Source organism: Leucoraja erinacea, chromosome 15 (genome assembly GCF_028641065.1).
Source record: "Leucoraja erinacea ecotype New England chromosome 15, Leri_hhj_1, whole genome shotgun sequence".
In the NCBI taxonomy this organism is placed as follows: Eukaryota; Metazoa; Chordata; class Chondrichthyes; order Rajiformes; family Rajidae; genus Leucoraja; species Leucoraja erinaceus.
Window position 1 is genome coordinate 19,740,005 of NC_073391.1, and position 16,140 is coordinate 19,756,144.

At 44.0% G+C, this 16,140-nt stretch overlaps 1 protein-coding gene across 2 annotated transcripts in view; it reads left to right on the forward strand.

Annotated features, from left to right (window-relative positions):
- Positions 1–16,140, forward strand: part of plpp4 (phospholipid phosphatase 4) — a 265,024-nt gene that overhangs the window by 142,959 nt on the left and 105,925 nt on the right. For both annotated transcript variants that reach the window (XM_055646828.1, XM_055646827.1), the window contains exon 5: positions 8,919–9,043. In XM_055646828.1, coding sequence (XP_055502803.1) covers positions 8,919–9,043 — 125 coding nt within the window. The remainder of the gene's footprint in view (positions 1–8,918; positions 9,044–16,140) is intronic.

Sequence of the window (16,140 nt, forward strand, 5' to 3'; positions counted from 1 at the left end):
AATGCAAATTGCATCGTTCCACATACCTGCCCCACTACTGTTTCCAACAGGGTTATGGGGAGAAGGCAGGAGAATGGGGTTAGGAGGAGAGATAGATTGGCCATGATTGAATGGCGGAGTAGACTTGATGGGCCGAATGGCCTAATTCTGCTCCTAGCACCTATGAACTTATGACGAATTGCTGAAGTTGCACAACAGGGGGCTGTGCTGTCAGATGTCGACATCTGTTTCTTGCCCTCCTGAAATGTTAGCTTCTTGACTGGCACTCTCAGGATGATAAAAATCATCAGTCTTTTTAACTAGTGTCCTAGCGCGCTACTTCACTCGGATATTTTGCATCTCCCAACAGACACAACGATTGATGAGCAGCTGAAGGATAGATAGAAACAGTTCAGCACAGTCTCTGTCATCACAAAACAACTTGGGCACTTTGATGGAAGCATCTTCAGTCCCAATTGCCTGGCCAGAGTGTGTTCCAGTGATTGTCAGTACATGCCCTTCATGGTGGATTAATGTGCAGGGCCCTGTGTTCCCTTCGCCAGAGGCTTGCTAGTCCCTTCCATTAGATGCTCTCTTCTCCTGCATCAGGGATGTGCTCTGCTAATTGTCAGTTGCAGACTCCAGTTGCAACACGCAGTACCTGTCAGGATTCATGATATAAAATGATAATAATAGCAGGCAGATGGGAAAGTGCACCTCAGAAGTGAAAATGTAAGGAGCTGGTGAGTATTACAGAGTATTATGGAAGCGTCAAACATGGACAAGGCCATGTTTGGAGGCTTCTGGGTGAGTAACTGGTGGTGTATTTGATTAGAATCACATTGGTAAGTTATGAGTGTGTGTAACACAACAACATCGTCAACGTTTGCTTGTTCATAAGTACATAGGTCATAGGAGTAGAATTAGGCTATTCAGCCCATTGAATCGACTCCGCCATTCATTCAACGCTGATCTATATTTCCCTCTTAACCCCATTCTCCTGCCTTCTCCCTGTAATCTACGGCATCCTTAAGGGGCCTGTCCCACTTGGGCGACATAATCCGTGAGTTCTGCCGAGTTTGCCCTCGACCCATACTCGCAGCATGGTCGACACAAGGTCATAGGAGGTCTTTGTAACTCTTCTTCATGCTCGAGAGTAGTCCCCGAGTACTCGAGGCCTCAGCTAGGTTGCGGCGTATTTTTTAACATGTTGAAAAATCCCCACGAGTAAAAAAAGGTCGCCACGTAAAAAATCGATACTTTTTTTACTCGTAGGTTTAGTTGTAGTAGGTCGTAGTAGGTCGGCATGTTAGTCGTAGGCAGTTGAGGGTAGTTGAAGGTAGTCGTAGATAGTCTTCATCATAGTCTAAGGGAGGTCGAAGGGTATCGAAGGAGGTCGTCTTCACTCTCCACTATTCAGTGTCCAATTGTCCCGTAGTTAGTCGTAGCTAGTCATAGCTAGTCTTCAACATAGTCGAAGGAGGTCGAAGCTGGTCTTCAACATGGTCGAAGGAGGTCTTCTACATGACATTTATTCAAACTCTCCTAAACTCTTCTAAACTTGCTAATATGGTCGCCCAAGTGGGCCAGCCCCTTAACTAATCAAGAATGTGCTCTCCTCACATCTTTAACCCTCCAATCCAGCCAGCATCATCGTAAACCTCTTCTGCACCAGTTCCAATTCCAATTGTTGCTGTTCATCTGTTATAAAGTATGCACTCTTATTCAGACACTCCTGGCACTTTTTTATTTATTTAGTTAGGAGCCTACCAGAGCTCCGAGCCCAGTTCATAGTCTCTCCACAATTATAACAGACAAGATGAAAGATTTGCATCACTAACACGAATTGGCACCAAAAGTTGACATTTGATAAGTTTTCCCACAAAAAGCTCTGGAGCACATTTCATTGACAACATTCACTGGAGATTGGAAGAATGAGGGGGGGGCCTCATTGAAACCTACAATCTCAATGAAAGGCCTAGATAGAGTGGATGTGGAAAGGATGTTTCCAGTGCTGGGAGAGTGTAGAACCAAAGGGGCACAGCCTCAGAATAAAAGGATGTACAGTACATTCAAAGTGGAGATGAGGAGGAATTTCTGTAGCCAGAGTGTGGTGAACCTGTGGAATTCATTGCCACAGATGGCTATAGAGGCCTAGACATTGGGTATCATTAAGGCGCAGATTGATAGGATCTTGATTAGGAAGGATGTCAAAGGTTACGGGGAGAAGACAGGAGTATGTGGCTGAGAGGGAGCAATGGATGGCAGAATGGACGATGGGCTGAATGGCCTACCTCTGCTATGTCCAATGTGTCCCCCAGAAAATAAGAGATCACGAGGAAAAAAATAACTTGGTAACAGCAGCTACTGGATGTGAGATGAGCCGTTGAATTTGCCAGTTACTGGTGAATTAGAGAAGGATGTGAGGAACACTGCCCCACCATGTAAGGTGGATGGAGAAGGGAGCTTGAATAGAACTGTCAACCTTAGCCAGGAAAATGGCGCAAAAAATGGTGGCTCTCAAGTGCAGATAAGCTACGAGTTTACAACACTGGCGGCACGGTGGCGCAGCGGTAGAGTTGCTGCCTTACAGCGCCAGAGGCCCGGGTTCGATCCCGACTACGAGTGTTGTCTGTTCGGAGATTGTACGTAATCCCCGTGACTGCGTGGGTTTTCTCCGAGGTCTTCGGTTTCCTCCCACACCCCAAAGACGTACAGATATGTAGGTAAAGTGGCTTGATGTAAGTGTCAATTGTCCCTAGTGTGTGTAGGATGGTGTTAATGTGCGGGGATCGCTGGCCGGTGTGGGTCGAAGGGCCTATTTCCGCGCTGTATTTCTAAACTAAACAAGACTAATTTTAGTGATTCACGTGTGATGGATGAAAATGATGGTCATGGCCTACAAGATTCTAGAGGTGGAAGAACAGATTGAGGATGCACAGGGAATTTAATGCTGCATTGAAAGAGCAACTGGAAGCAATTTTACTCACTGAAATCATCCCCAAGGCACTTTGAACAGTAACTAATCTTCTTATTGAGTCCACATTACAAGATTAGAAATTGTTCAGCCAGAGCTGAACACATTTCTCGGCATCTGCATACAATGGCGTATGTCTTGCGCGGCTTGTGCTTCGAGCGCGGGTGGTGGAAACAAGGCCGCGACGTGAACGCTCTTTCCTTGACCCCAGTAACTAATCTAATAGGTACACAAAAATGCTGGAGAAACTCAGCAGGTGCAGCAGCATCTATGGAGCAAAGGAAATAGGTAACGCTCCATAGATGCTGCTGCACCCGCTGAGTTTCTCCAGCATTTTTGTGTACCTTCGATTTTCCAGCATCTGCAGTTCCTTCTTGATAACTAATCTAATAGCTCTGCAATAAGACAAAGGTGTCCCAGTTACAGCAGTTCCAAGGCTGGAAGAGAACTTTAACCCACAAATGTTTAAGATACCAGCCACCTCCTGAAAATGGGAGAAACTGGGCGATTATACTCGCAGGGTCAAAGACCTGTCAAGGCACAGTAATTCTGCAGAGTTTTTAGATTGTGTGTGCTGGGGGACAGATTTGTGTGTGGCTTAATTGATGAAAGGATCCAGTCTGAGTTACTAGACATAGATGCCTCACATCTCATCAGGCTGGCTAGACTGCAGCATCATTGGCGATGACAGCCAAAAATACCATAGAATCCCATTACTTTGCATCCGCATGTTTGATGGTAGCCTCTAGTCAAAAGGCAGTTGCCTTTCATTCTAATCCTCCAACTCATTCCCACTGTGTGGTCTCCTACACTGCTCCAAGGACACCGACCATAAACCTGAGGATCAGCACCTCCTCTTGTGTATGGGTACAATGTCGAGACACCAAATCAAAAATCTCAGATAACATGCCTTTTATAGATCCTATCAGAACTGGCCAGTTCTGTTGTTAAGTCATCCATCTGTAATATCAGCTCTGTTTTTCTCCCGTCTCTGAGACTACCTGATCTCCTGAGCTTCTCCAGCATTCTCCTTATGGTGCTGTGTCTCGGCACAGTTCTGATCTGCAGGTCAAGGATTGTACTTGTCCCATAGGTTATTCCCTCTGTAGTTTCCCCTCGTCCATCTATCAAGCAGACAATTCCAGAAACAGCAGAACCACCTCATCTTATGATACACCCATTCTTTGTCTGATCCGAAACGTCGCCTATCCATGTTCAGGATGCCGCCTGTTCTGCTGAGTTACTCCAGCACGTTGTGTCTTTTTGTGTAAACCAGTGTCTGCAGTGTCTAGAAATTGTTAAGGAATGAGTTGGAGCAGCAGTGAGGGCACTGGCGAAGCAATGGTCTCCTGTGTTTTATTCTGAAACAGTGAGGTTGCTACATTCTGAATGAAGGGAATTTGATCCCCCGCAATTCTAGTCTAGTTTAGTTTATTGTCACGAGGCCCAACGCACATTGAAAAGCTTTTGATCTGCAAGAAACCGGTGAGATTCCCCCATCGAGTGTTATTTCACCATGCTTTCTATATTTTTGCCAGTTTGGTCAATGTTTTTCTAGCTGTTTTCAAGTTATATTTTAATACTAGCTCTGCTCAGGAAAAAGAAGGTATGGGCTAGGTATAGGCAGCTGGGATCAAGTGAATCTCTGGAAGGACAAAGGACATTTATTATCACATACATCAATTGGTGTAGTGATATTCGACTTGCCCCCCCCCCAACCCCCCACGTAAAAAGACTAAAAGACCTCCAACACAAACACCTCTAACTAACTAAATAAAAAAAAGGGTGAAAAAGACTAACAGCTGCTGGCAGGGCAGCCATACTCGACACAAAAATGTTGAGCAGGAGATAGTTCCTGCATGGAGGAGAGCTTTTATGTATACCAGACCAAGTGGGACCCGTTGGGTCCCTATCACACGGGAGGCCTGGTCCCCAAATGCAACCTAAGTATATGAAGGGAAATAGAGCAACTAGAGATATACCTTACCCATGTCGAACGATGATCCATGTGGCTTAGCCAGGGCTCCCACAATTATTTCTCTAGCTTCCCACAACACCCTTTCCTGCTGGACATATACAGGACATATACAGGAGGAGATGTATCAGCAGAGCCATCTCCATCATCAAAGACCCCTATCACCCATCGCATCACATATTCTCCATCCTGCCATCTGGGAAGAGGTACAGAAGCATTAGCTGCAAAACCAGCAGGATGCTCCTCAGCTTCTTCCCGCAGGCTATAAGACTGATAAACGGACTTTGCCCCCTGCCAAAGTATCGCGCACCAACCACCAACCTGGACACACTGCAGCAGAGCCACTGTTGTGCTCTGATCGGAATGCCTGTTGATGTTTAGCAGAGTGTTAAATTTGTTCATGATATATGTATTTTTATTTCTATTTATTTTTAATGCACACTGAATGGTCACTGGTTGAGCAACGTTTTTTTGTTTCCTCTGGGTATGTGAATACTCAGGAAATGACAATAAAGATATACAATATATATCTAATCACGCCCGGGAGATTTATCTACCTTCGTACGCCTTAGGACACCCAGAACCTTTATTTAATGACGACATAAATCTCAGTTTAGCAATTCTCCCCCCACTCAATTACAGTCCTGTCCCAAAATATTATCTGTCCATTCCCACCACAGGATGCTGCCTGACCCACTGAGTTCCTCCCGCCTTTTGCTTTCTGCTCCGAAGTCCAGCATCTGCAGTTTATTTTGTTTCCGCTTAGTTTAAATGCTGTGTACGTGAGATATTTTTTCAAATGTTTGCATGTTTTTGGAATGCTTGATGTACCTTGTTACTGCATTTTCCAAAGCAGCATGCATGAGTCTGAAGAAGGGTTTCGGCCCGAAACGTTGCCCATTTCCTTTGCTCCATAGATGCTGCTGCACCCGCTGAGTTTCTCCAGCATTTGTGTGTACCAGCATACATTTAAACGCAGCTCTTAAACTGATTCCTTACACAGAATTTACAATCTATGGGCACATGTGCATTCTACGACCGTTTCTGAATGCAAATAGAATTACAAAATCAATAGCAACTGCTCGCAATTATCTGAATAATCAGTGTTCTCACAGGCCTACTAAACTCACTGTACAACCTCCCATCACACTGAGAGGCTTCTTGTGAACTCTATAAATTTCTATTAGTTTCAGCATACTTGAGTCCGAATCTGTCACACGAATCCTTAAACCTAAAAGGTACATTAGCAATACATGATACTGCTTAATTGCACCGATTCAATACTCATCGAATGCAGGACCGCTGGGCATCTGTGTAACAACCTTCTGTTTCACCTTGTTGACCCCTGCTGTGCTTTACCGTGTTTAGTTGAAAGACACAATGTGGAAACAGACACTTCGGCCCACCGAGTCTGGGCTGACCAACGATTACACATACAATAGTTCTACCTTGCACCCTGGGGATAATTTACAGAAGTCAATTACCGTACAAACCTGCACATGTGGGAGGAAACTGGAGCACCCGGGGGAAACCCACGCAGTCATGGAGAGAACGTACAAACTCCATACATACAGCACCTGTAGTCAGGCTCGAACACAGGTGTCTGGTGCTGCAAGGCAGCAACTCATCTGCTGCGCCACCGTGCTGCGCCTAGTTGACCAACAGTCATGGTTCTGCAGAGATTGGGAATAGGAATGGGCAGAAGTTAAAAATACTATGGAAAAAAACCCCTCTGATTAATCTGGCATAACTCTAAGATAATTTACTTGGTTTACAACTTTAATTCCTGAAGATTTCAGAGCGGAGTTTCAAATCTATATTTTTCTAAGAGATTGGTCTAAATTGCATCCTCATTATAATTTCAATTTGAATATGTCTGAGAAACCAAGATATCTTTACAAGTTATTCATTTTGTCTACCTTTGATTTGTCCAGCATCTGCAGTTCTGTCTTCAATAAATGTTTAAAGCAATAAATGATTTGTCCAAGTAATATGTTTAAAGTCTCATGTCCAGGCATCTGGTAGTGCCAGCAGGCCGTGGAGAATAGAGCATGTGTTCAATGAAATGGTCGCCTAGTCTATGCTTGCATACATTCCCATGGGTAAACTTATCGCAGTCCGCTGACACTCAATAACGCCATTTAATGTTACTGCTGATGAGTTAACATCAGTTCTCTGTGACAATTTAACATGAGTGGTTTCCATTACAAATACATTAAACAAATGGGCAGCACAGTAGCGCAGGGGTAGAGTTGTTAACATACAGCACTAATGACCCCAGTTCGATCCTGACTATGGACTCTGTCTGTATGGAGTTTGTAAGTTCTTCCCATGACCGCGTGGGTTTTCTCCAGGCACTCCAGTTTCCTCCCACACTCCACAGACGTAGAGATCTGTAGGTCATTAGGCTTCAATAAAAATTGTCCCTCGGATAGTGTTAGTGTATGGGGATCGCTGGTCAGTGCAGACTTGGTGGGTCGAAGGGCCTGTTTCTGTGCTGTATCTCTAAACTAAACTAAACTAAAATATAAAATCTCATAGTGAAATGGTGAACAGAATAGCAGACTTTCGATGAAGGGCTAATTTACAGTTGCAAACCACAGGATGATCACCCTTATTTTTTCACTTGTTTCGGATGAAGCCAACACTTGTGTCAGCATTTGTTTGGTCATCTCTGAGGCAGAAGACTTTTCTCCAACCATAAATATGTGAGCACAAGAGTGCCGGATGACACCTCTACATTCATTAGAAGCCATAAACTTCCATTGCAATTTGAAGACCAACTTCCTTAGATGAGGAATGCAGTTCAAGTTGTGCTTCTGCGGGTTATGTGTGTGAAGATAGACACACAATGCTGGAGTGACACAGGCAGCATCTCTGGAGAGAAGGAGTGGGTGACGTTTCGGGTCGAGACCCTTCAGAGTGATGTCAGAGGAACCTTCAGTAAAAATTGTCCCCTAACATCAGTCTGAAGAAGGGTCTTGACCCGAAACGTCACCCACTCCTTCTCTCCAGAGATGCTGCCTGTCCCGCTGACTTACTCCAGCATTTTGTGTCTATCTTCAATTTAAACCAGCAACTGCAGTTCGTGTGTGTGTGTGTTTTTTTTTTTGTTCAGAGCAACTACTAAACTGGATAACACACACACACACACACACACATTTTGTTTCTAACGTGTGTACCTATGTATAAAATTGTTTTCCAAAAACCTTTTTATCTCTAGTACCTGAAAATTGTACATATGGAATATGATGAGTGGATGTGGTAGTTAATTCACAAACATGTATATTATAATTGGTTGCAGCCAAACCTTTTTATGCTTCCATCACAGTCGGCATTTTTTTGTAGCATGGAAGAGAATATCTTCACGTAATCTGCACATCCTTCCTCACGATATCACACCAATGAACATTTTTCATAATTGCGTGGAATTAGTACAACTTTCAGCAGAACATCACATAAAACGATGGGTAGATTTTTGGGTAGATTTTTAAGACCGTTGCAAGGTAATTACTAACCCATCGTGGTGTTTGCCTGTCAAGTTACTTTAGTTTTCCAAATCACAAAACCATTGTAAAATCTCACGCTGTGGTGCAGCGGTAGAGTTGCTGCTTTAAACCTCCAGAGACCCAGGTTCGATCCTGACTAAGGGTGCTGGATGTACAGAATTTGCACCTTCTCCCTGTGGCCGTGTAGATTTTCTCCGGGTGCTGTGGATTCCTCACACATTCCAAAGACGTTCAGGTTTGTAGGTTAATTGGCTTTGGTAAAGATAGCAAATTGTCCTTAGTGTGTAGGATAGTGCAAGTGTGTGTGGATCCATGGACCTATAATGTGCAGCTGTGTAGGTTAATTGCCTTCTGTAAGTGGTCTATGGAGTGTAGGATGGAACTAGTGTATGGATGATTGCTGGTCAGCATGGATTCAGTGGGCAGAAGGGCCGTTCTCTACTGTATCTCTAAACTTAATTGAACTTTTGTTTTACAGACCACGTCCTGATTTCTTCAACCGCTGTTTCCCTGATGGTGTGATGAACCCTGAGATGCATTGCACAGGTGACCCAGATGTCGTTTCAGAGGGAAGAAAGAGCTTCCCAAGCAGCCATTCATCTTGTAAGTCTGAAATAATTCTCTCTATTTCAGTTGTGCTCCTTGGCTTTCATCCTGCACCATTTTCCAACTCACTGGCACGGATCCTCACGTATTCCATGCCCTTTATAAGCTGGCAGAAAGGCCAGCTCCGATATTTATTCCCCCCCCTACAATTTATGCAATTGTGTAACTTTGATAAAGCATTTGCCTGATTCCCTGTGATTTAAATCGAAAAGAAACAATTTGTATTTGATTTGTCAATGCATCTTGTTCGTCTTAAAGCAAAATTCTACCTGTCATTGGTGCAAACAAAGACTGGAGTAGCTCAGCGGGTCTGGCGGCAGCATCTCTGGAGAACATGGATAGGTGTTGTTTCAGTTCGGCCTTCTTTGTCAAGTAACTCTGCGGGTCAAGCAGCACCTCTGGAGAAATCTCTCGAAATCAAAAACTGTCTTTTGTAAAAGTCAACTGAATGTCAACTGAATGTCAAACCAAAGATAACATTGTGAACACTATAGAATTGAATCCATGGTAATATGGTAAAATGTATCGATGGGGTTTCACTTGTTCTGCCATTGTGCCTCTGTGCGCAGATGAGTAAAGACAAAAGGGAGGTTTCTGGCAGAGTTCCATGGCAGAATTCTCCCAAAATCCAGTTCTTGTGAGTTCATCGCCACAAATGCCACAAGCGCTTGTAAAGCTGCCACAAGTAACACTGCACACAGAGAGTGGTGAATCTCTGGAACTCTCTGCCACAGAAGGTAGTTGAGGCCAGTTCATTGGCTATATTTAAGAGGGAGTTAGATGTGGCCCTTGTGGCTAAAGGGATCAGGGGGTATGGAGAGAATGCAGGTACAGGATACTGAGTTGGATGATCAGCCATGATCATATTGAATGGCGGTGCAGGCTCGAAGGGCCGAATGGCCTACTCCTGCTACTATTTTCTATGTTTCTATGTAAGAATTTCATTGTCCTGGGACCAGTGCATATGACAATTAAACACTCGACCCTTGATAGACACAAAATGCTGGAGTAACTCAGCGGAACAGGCAGCATCTCTGGAGAGAAGGAATGGGTCGAGACCCTTCTTCAGGTTCTTGACCCTTGACTTGTTATATCCATTACATGGCCAGCATTTTTTCTCCTCTTCCTGCAATAGTAAAGATGCTTTAGTACTCGAAGAATGCCAGTTAACTCAAGTGTGTCGGCTGCAAAAAAAAACTCTGCTGGAGGAATTCAGCAGGTCAGGCAGCACCTGTGGAGGCAGAAGGGTGGGCAGTGTGTTTGATTTACGTCCCTGCGTCAGGGCTGAGAGTAGAGAAGGGATGGAGTCACTACAAAGTGGTAAGAGGGAGGGGTGAGAAGGGGGCTGACAGGTGATAAGTGGAACCAGGTGAGGAGGGAGATGGGTGGATGGAGCCAGGTGGGGGAGGGGGCAAGGGTGAAGTTGGAATTCAGTGGCTGGTGGGTAGAAATGGAAAAGGAGAGAAATACAACGTGTCAGCTCATGCCAGAGGAAACCTAGACCATCTCCACTGACTTGGCCTGTATGATCCCTAGGTTCTGAAACTGGACCACTTTATTCACCTTAAACAATTCAGTAACATTTCCTTTCCCATGGCAAAGAGCCACTCTCTGCACGCAAATGTTTCCTTTTGCTACCCAGTCATTTAGTAGACATTTTACGACATTAAAACAACATTGGCTGATATGAAATATTTCCAATTTATTTACTTGATAATGAAAATCAAAAAAATGCTGATGCTGGAAATCTGTCTCTCTTTACTTGGTACTATGAAGAAAAAGAATCAATGAGCAATATGATATCTGTGCAATATGATATATGTTTAACACCAGAGTAAATGTATTTTTCTAATGTACTGCTCAGAATAACTGATGTAAGAGATGTGTGGTGGAAAATATAAGAGTATTACCAATTCCTCGTATAACAAGATATCAATGTCTTTCACCGGGCAACATTTCATTATGCCACGTTGCCCTGTAATTTAATCTACAATCACCATTGATCATGCTGTTGTTTTGTTCATTGAATTGGGAGCGGAAGCTGAGAGGAAATCAGTTGAAGTTAACTCAATTAAAACAGAATGTGCTGGATCAGTGGAAAGAGAAACCAGATTAAACATGTGTAGGAAGATAACTGCAGCTGCTGATTTAAACTGAAGATAGACACAAAAAGCTGGAGTAACTCAGTGGGACAGGCAGTATCTCTGGAGAGAATGAGACTGAAGAAGGGTCTCGACTCAAAACATTACCTATTCCCTTTCTCCGGAGATGCTGCCTGACCCACTGAATTACTCCAGCTTTTTGAGTCTACAACGGGATTAAACATGCTGTCTGAAACCCTCTGTCAATTCCCACCATTTTGTGATTTTTATTTCAGATTTCTGGCATCTGCAGGGTTTAAAAAAACATTTTCACAGAATTTACACGCCTTGATTTCCTTTGTTGATTTTCATAAATAACACATCAAGACCATGTGAATTTATTAGAAAACTTTTAAAAAGTATGAAAATGTTACGTGGGTCCATATACTTCTAAAAAGAAAATAGCCACTGTGTAGTCTTGGCCAGGCTGAACAATTTCTTGCTTGGATTAGTAAAAATGCAACATTAGCAATCAAAAGGTTTCAGTTGAGCACGTTGAATTTGTTGCACCTGATGAAATCCAGTTTCATGAAACAGCTTAATTTAAAAAACTAATAGTATGTAAATATAATGGTTTTGTGAAATTACACATAAAAAATGACAGTGTGGTAAAAAAATAGATTATTTCTGCCCTCTGCTGACTCAATTCAACATCAACGTTTAATGGCATGTCACAATAAATTACAGTGAACACACGTCTTTTAGTATGGGTGTTCAATCATTTCACAGCAGCAGACTGTGGCAAGGTTGAGAGATGGAACACAAGTGCGACATTTAATTCTAGCAAATTTTGGGCTTATCAATTTTAGGTTGACGTTCACAGTGGTCCCAATCCGAGTTTGCAATTCCCCAATATAATTTAATGTTAGAGGAGGCATACAGGCCTTTACGCATGCCTATTCACTACAGTCAGAGAGAGGCCAAGTCATTGGATGCTTTTAAAGCAGAATAGGTTCCGGTCGGGCGACTAATCAGGTGGGTTCTTGATTAGTAAGGGTGTCCAAGGTTATGGGGAGAAGGCCAGAGAATGGGGTTGAGAGCATCTTCAAAATACAGAACAGGCTCGATGGGCCGAGTGGCCTAATTCTGCTCCTACGTCTTATGATTTTTACGAACACTTATATTTCCTCAGAGAGCAGGATGTATTCCCATAAATGAGAATGGTAATGGAACCTGTGGTAAAGTCACAGCGTTACAAAAATGCAGATACGTTAACAGATAGCGTGCTATGCCAAGAAGGTGATTATCCACTCTCCTTGCCGTGCTAGGAACCAGGCACCGATACAACAATAACCCTGCCCCTGCCTGGGGTAGAGTGACTTCCTCTGAGGCCTGGTGCTGAGTGGGCAGGTGTGGGTGGTGCAGTCACTCAGCTCTGAGACCTGGCTGTCATGGGACATGTGGGACCTGGCTGAATGTGGGACATCACTGGGGACTGACTGGCGTCACCCACTTGTGACAAAATATATGCAGGATTCAAGGATTCAGATCAATGAATGGAGAAAGCACATGCTAAGGAGCACAGATAATTATTTATTAAAACAAAATACGTAGAATACAGAAAAAATCTATCAATATAGTAACAATACAAAATAACAGGTGGCCTCTCCCCCTCTCCCTCTCCCCCACTCCCTCCTCTCCCTCTCCTCTCCCCATTCCTCCCTCTCTTTCTCTCCCCTCTCTATCACCCTCCCTCCCTCCCTCCCTCTCCTCCCTCTCTCTCTCCCTCTCTCTCTCTCTCCCCCTCTCTCTCTCTCTCTCTCCCCCTCCCCTTCCCCCTCTCCCCCTCTATGGCCCCTGGTTCTGGACTCCCCCAATGTCAGGAACATGTTTCGTGCCTCTAGCTTGTCTAAACCCTTAATAATCTTATATGTTTCAATAAGATCCCCTCTCGTCCTTCTGTTTCCTATCAGATGCTGAGCTAGCCTCGGATGTCTCTTGGAAGGCAAAGCTTATGTTAGTGACCTTGCAAGTGGCCTCATGATCTACTGGTCCCTTTGAGTTAGCCTAAGCATTCTTCAGAAATATCTACTTGTTTTTCTGAGCAGGGTTTGAAATGTGGTGCTGCTAATTTAGCTGACGACTCCATATTAGCTGACATAGTCTGTTTAACCCGTACATTAAACCCAGATCCTTTGGACTCACTCATTGCTTCCGGTTGGAGATGATGGAAGCTACTCTGTCTCCCGCTTTGTTTCGGTTGCTTGCACAGCTCTCTTCAACTCAAGGATCTCTCTGTAGTACCAAGGTCAACAAATGGCCTGCAACCACTCTTGTGAGTTTTGGCACCATGCCAGCCAGAGCCCCAGACTTCACTGCTGCACAACCTCACTTCATGCCTTGCCTGCCCTGTAGACCCCTCTCTACACATTGGGCAGCAGGGTGCAGAAACATGGCAGTGCAGATGTTGGTTAATACACCAAAGGACAGAGTGCTGGAGTAACTCAGCAGGTTGGGCAGCATCTCTGCAGATGCCAAAGAGGCCTGAAGCAGTGCCTTGACATGAAACGCCATGTATACATGTTCTCCAGAGTTGCCGCCTGATCTGCTGAGTTACTTCAGCACCTCGTGTCCTTTTGAGCAGCAGTATGATTCATAGCTGGCGGTGTGTAGTGCTCCTGGCACAGCAGGGCACAGACTGAGTGCATGTGTTATTTAAAGTACCCGTGAGCATTGAATCAAAGGACCAGGAGCTCTGCACCAAGTCCATTGCTCCCAGGGTCAGCCCTAAATCAGATTGCAGTATACAAGCATGGGAGGACATTGCACTCGTGATTGGAAATTATCCAGTCTAGGAATGACTGGAGAAGTGAGCAAGCAAACCTCTACAGATTGTTTATCATTGTTTGTCAGGTTTGCATTGTGATTAACAGTTAAACAAGCTGATATTGTTACACATTCTCATTCTATACCGTGACCACCGCTGCCCTCCCCTCACATCTTGTCACTCAAATATAATTGCACGCTGAAGCTGATTCTGTACACAAACCAAGACTCGCATCCTGTCATCTCTTTTGCAGAGGTCTGTGAATATAAGATGCTAAAGGGAATATTGGAGTAACACCCAGCTATGTTAACTACACCAGACCAGCTTAGATTGCGATGTGGTTCTGAAAGATTTCAATCTGTTGAAACCACATTACTACATCTTCTACCTCACAGATGAAATATAAATATATATATACATGATGTTGATGTCTGAAGATATACTATATATATATCTATGGATTAAAAAAAAATAACTTCAGGAAAATGAAATCTAACTCCAGGAATGCAATGTTGATGTCTGAAGATATAATCACACTGCTACTCAAAAGGACACGAGGTGCTGGATATTATCGCAGCAGAGATGAATCCACGTCTAGGGTCACTGACATTCTAGACGTGAGTGGTGTCTGATGGGACTGTCTGAACTAGGAGTTTCGTTCTGCATTTCTTGTGCGACTTCATGTTCATTGGGGAACGACAAATGGCACAGAGCTTGTTTATTTCTGGTTTATTGATTTATTGTCACGTGTACTGAGATACAGTGAAAACATTGCTTTTGAATGCTCACGGGGTTACAAAAAAGGCCTCCACACCTGATTAGAGTCAAAAACCATACATGAGTACAACAGGTAGCACAGGGAGAAATGAAATAGAGTGCAGAAGAACTGCAGATGCTTGTTTACAAAAAAGGACATCACGTTCTGGAGTAACTCAGCGGGTCAGGCAGCATTGTTGAAGAGCATGAATGGGTGATGTTTCGGTTGGGACCCTTTGTCCTGCCTCTCCTCCCCCGCAGATTTCTTCCCCACCCACCCCCTCCCCCCAATCCTCTCACAATCAGTCTGAAGAAGGGTCCTGACCCGAAATGTCAACTATCCATGTTCTCCAGAGAAGCTGCCTGACCTGTTGAGTTACTCCAGCACTCTGTGCCCTTTTTTGCAAAATATACTGTTTCAGCTGCAGAGCAAAATGCATATTAAAAAAAAAAATGTTAAAATCTGCAAGGAGGAAAATGGGATTGGGTTGGGATTACATCCACAGAGGTATGTTCACCAGCGGGATAGAAACTATCCCTGGATATCAGCGGGGAAGAAGTTCTCCTTGGATTTGGTGTGATGTGCTTTCACACTTTTGTACTGTATGTCGGATGGGAGAGTGGAGATGAGGGACTGACTGGGGTTTGAGTTGACTATGTTGGCAGCTTTCTCGAAGCAGCATGAAGTGTAGATTGAGTCAATGGGGGGGAGGTTGGTTTTCGTGATGTATCAGGCTGTGTCAGCAGCTCACCACAATTTCTTACAGTCTTGGGCTGAGCAGTTGCCATACCAAGCTGTGATTTAGTTTTTAGAGATACAGCGTGGAAACAAGTCCTTTGGCCCACCGAGTCCGCGCCACACACTCACACACACACACACACACACACACACACACACACACACACACACACACACACACACACACACACACACACACACACACACACACACACACACACACACACACACACACACACACACAACAATTTACAATTTAAAGGGACAATTTACAATTTTACGGAAGTCAGTTAACCTATAAATATGTACGTCTTTGGAGTGTGGGAAGAAACGGGAGCACCCGGAGAAAACCCACGCAGGTCAAGGTGAAACCATATAAACTCCGTTCAGACAGCACCCATGGTCAGGACCGAAATTGCTAGGAGTCATTCGAGATATGGTGAATTTCCTTAAGAATAGGCTGTTCCCGTGTTCTTTTGCACAGATGTGACTTGCCTTCATATACCACGTTTTATACCAGATCACACTTTGCAGCCAATTGACTGTTTCTGAGGCACAGAATATAAGCTAGGAAATGCAGCAGTGAATTAGTGTACCGCAAACCTCACAAGCAATTACATGATTAAAATGAACTAACCTATGACTATGAGTAGATGTTAAACCTGCAGAAAATGGTTAAATGGGTGTTTTA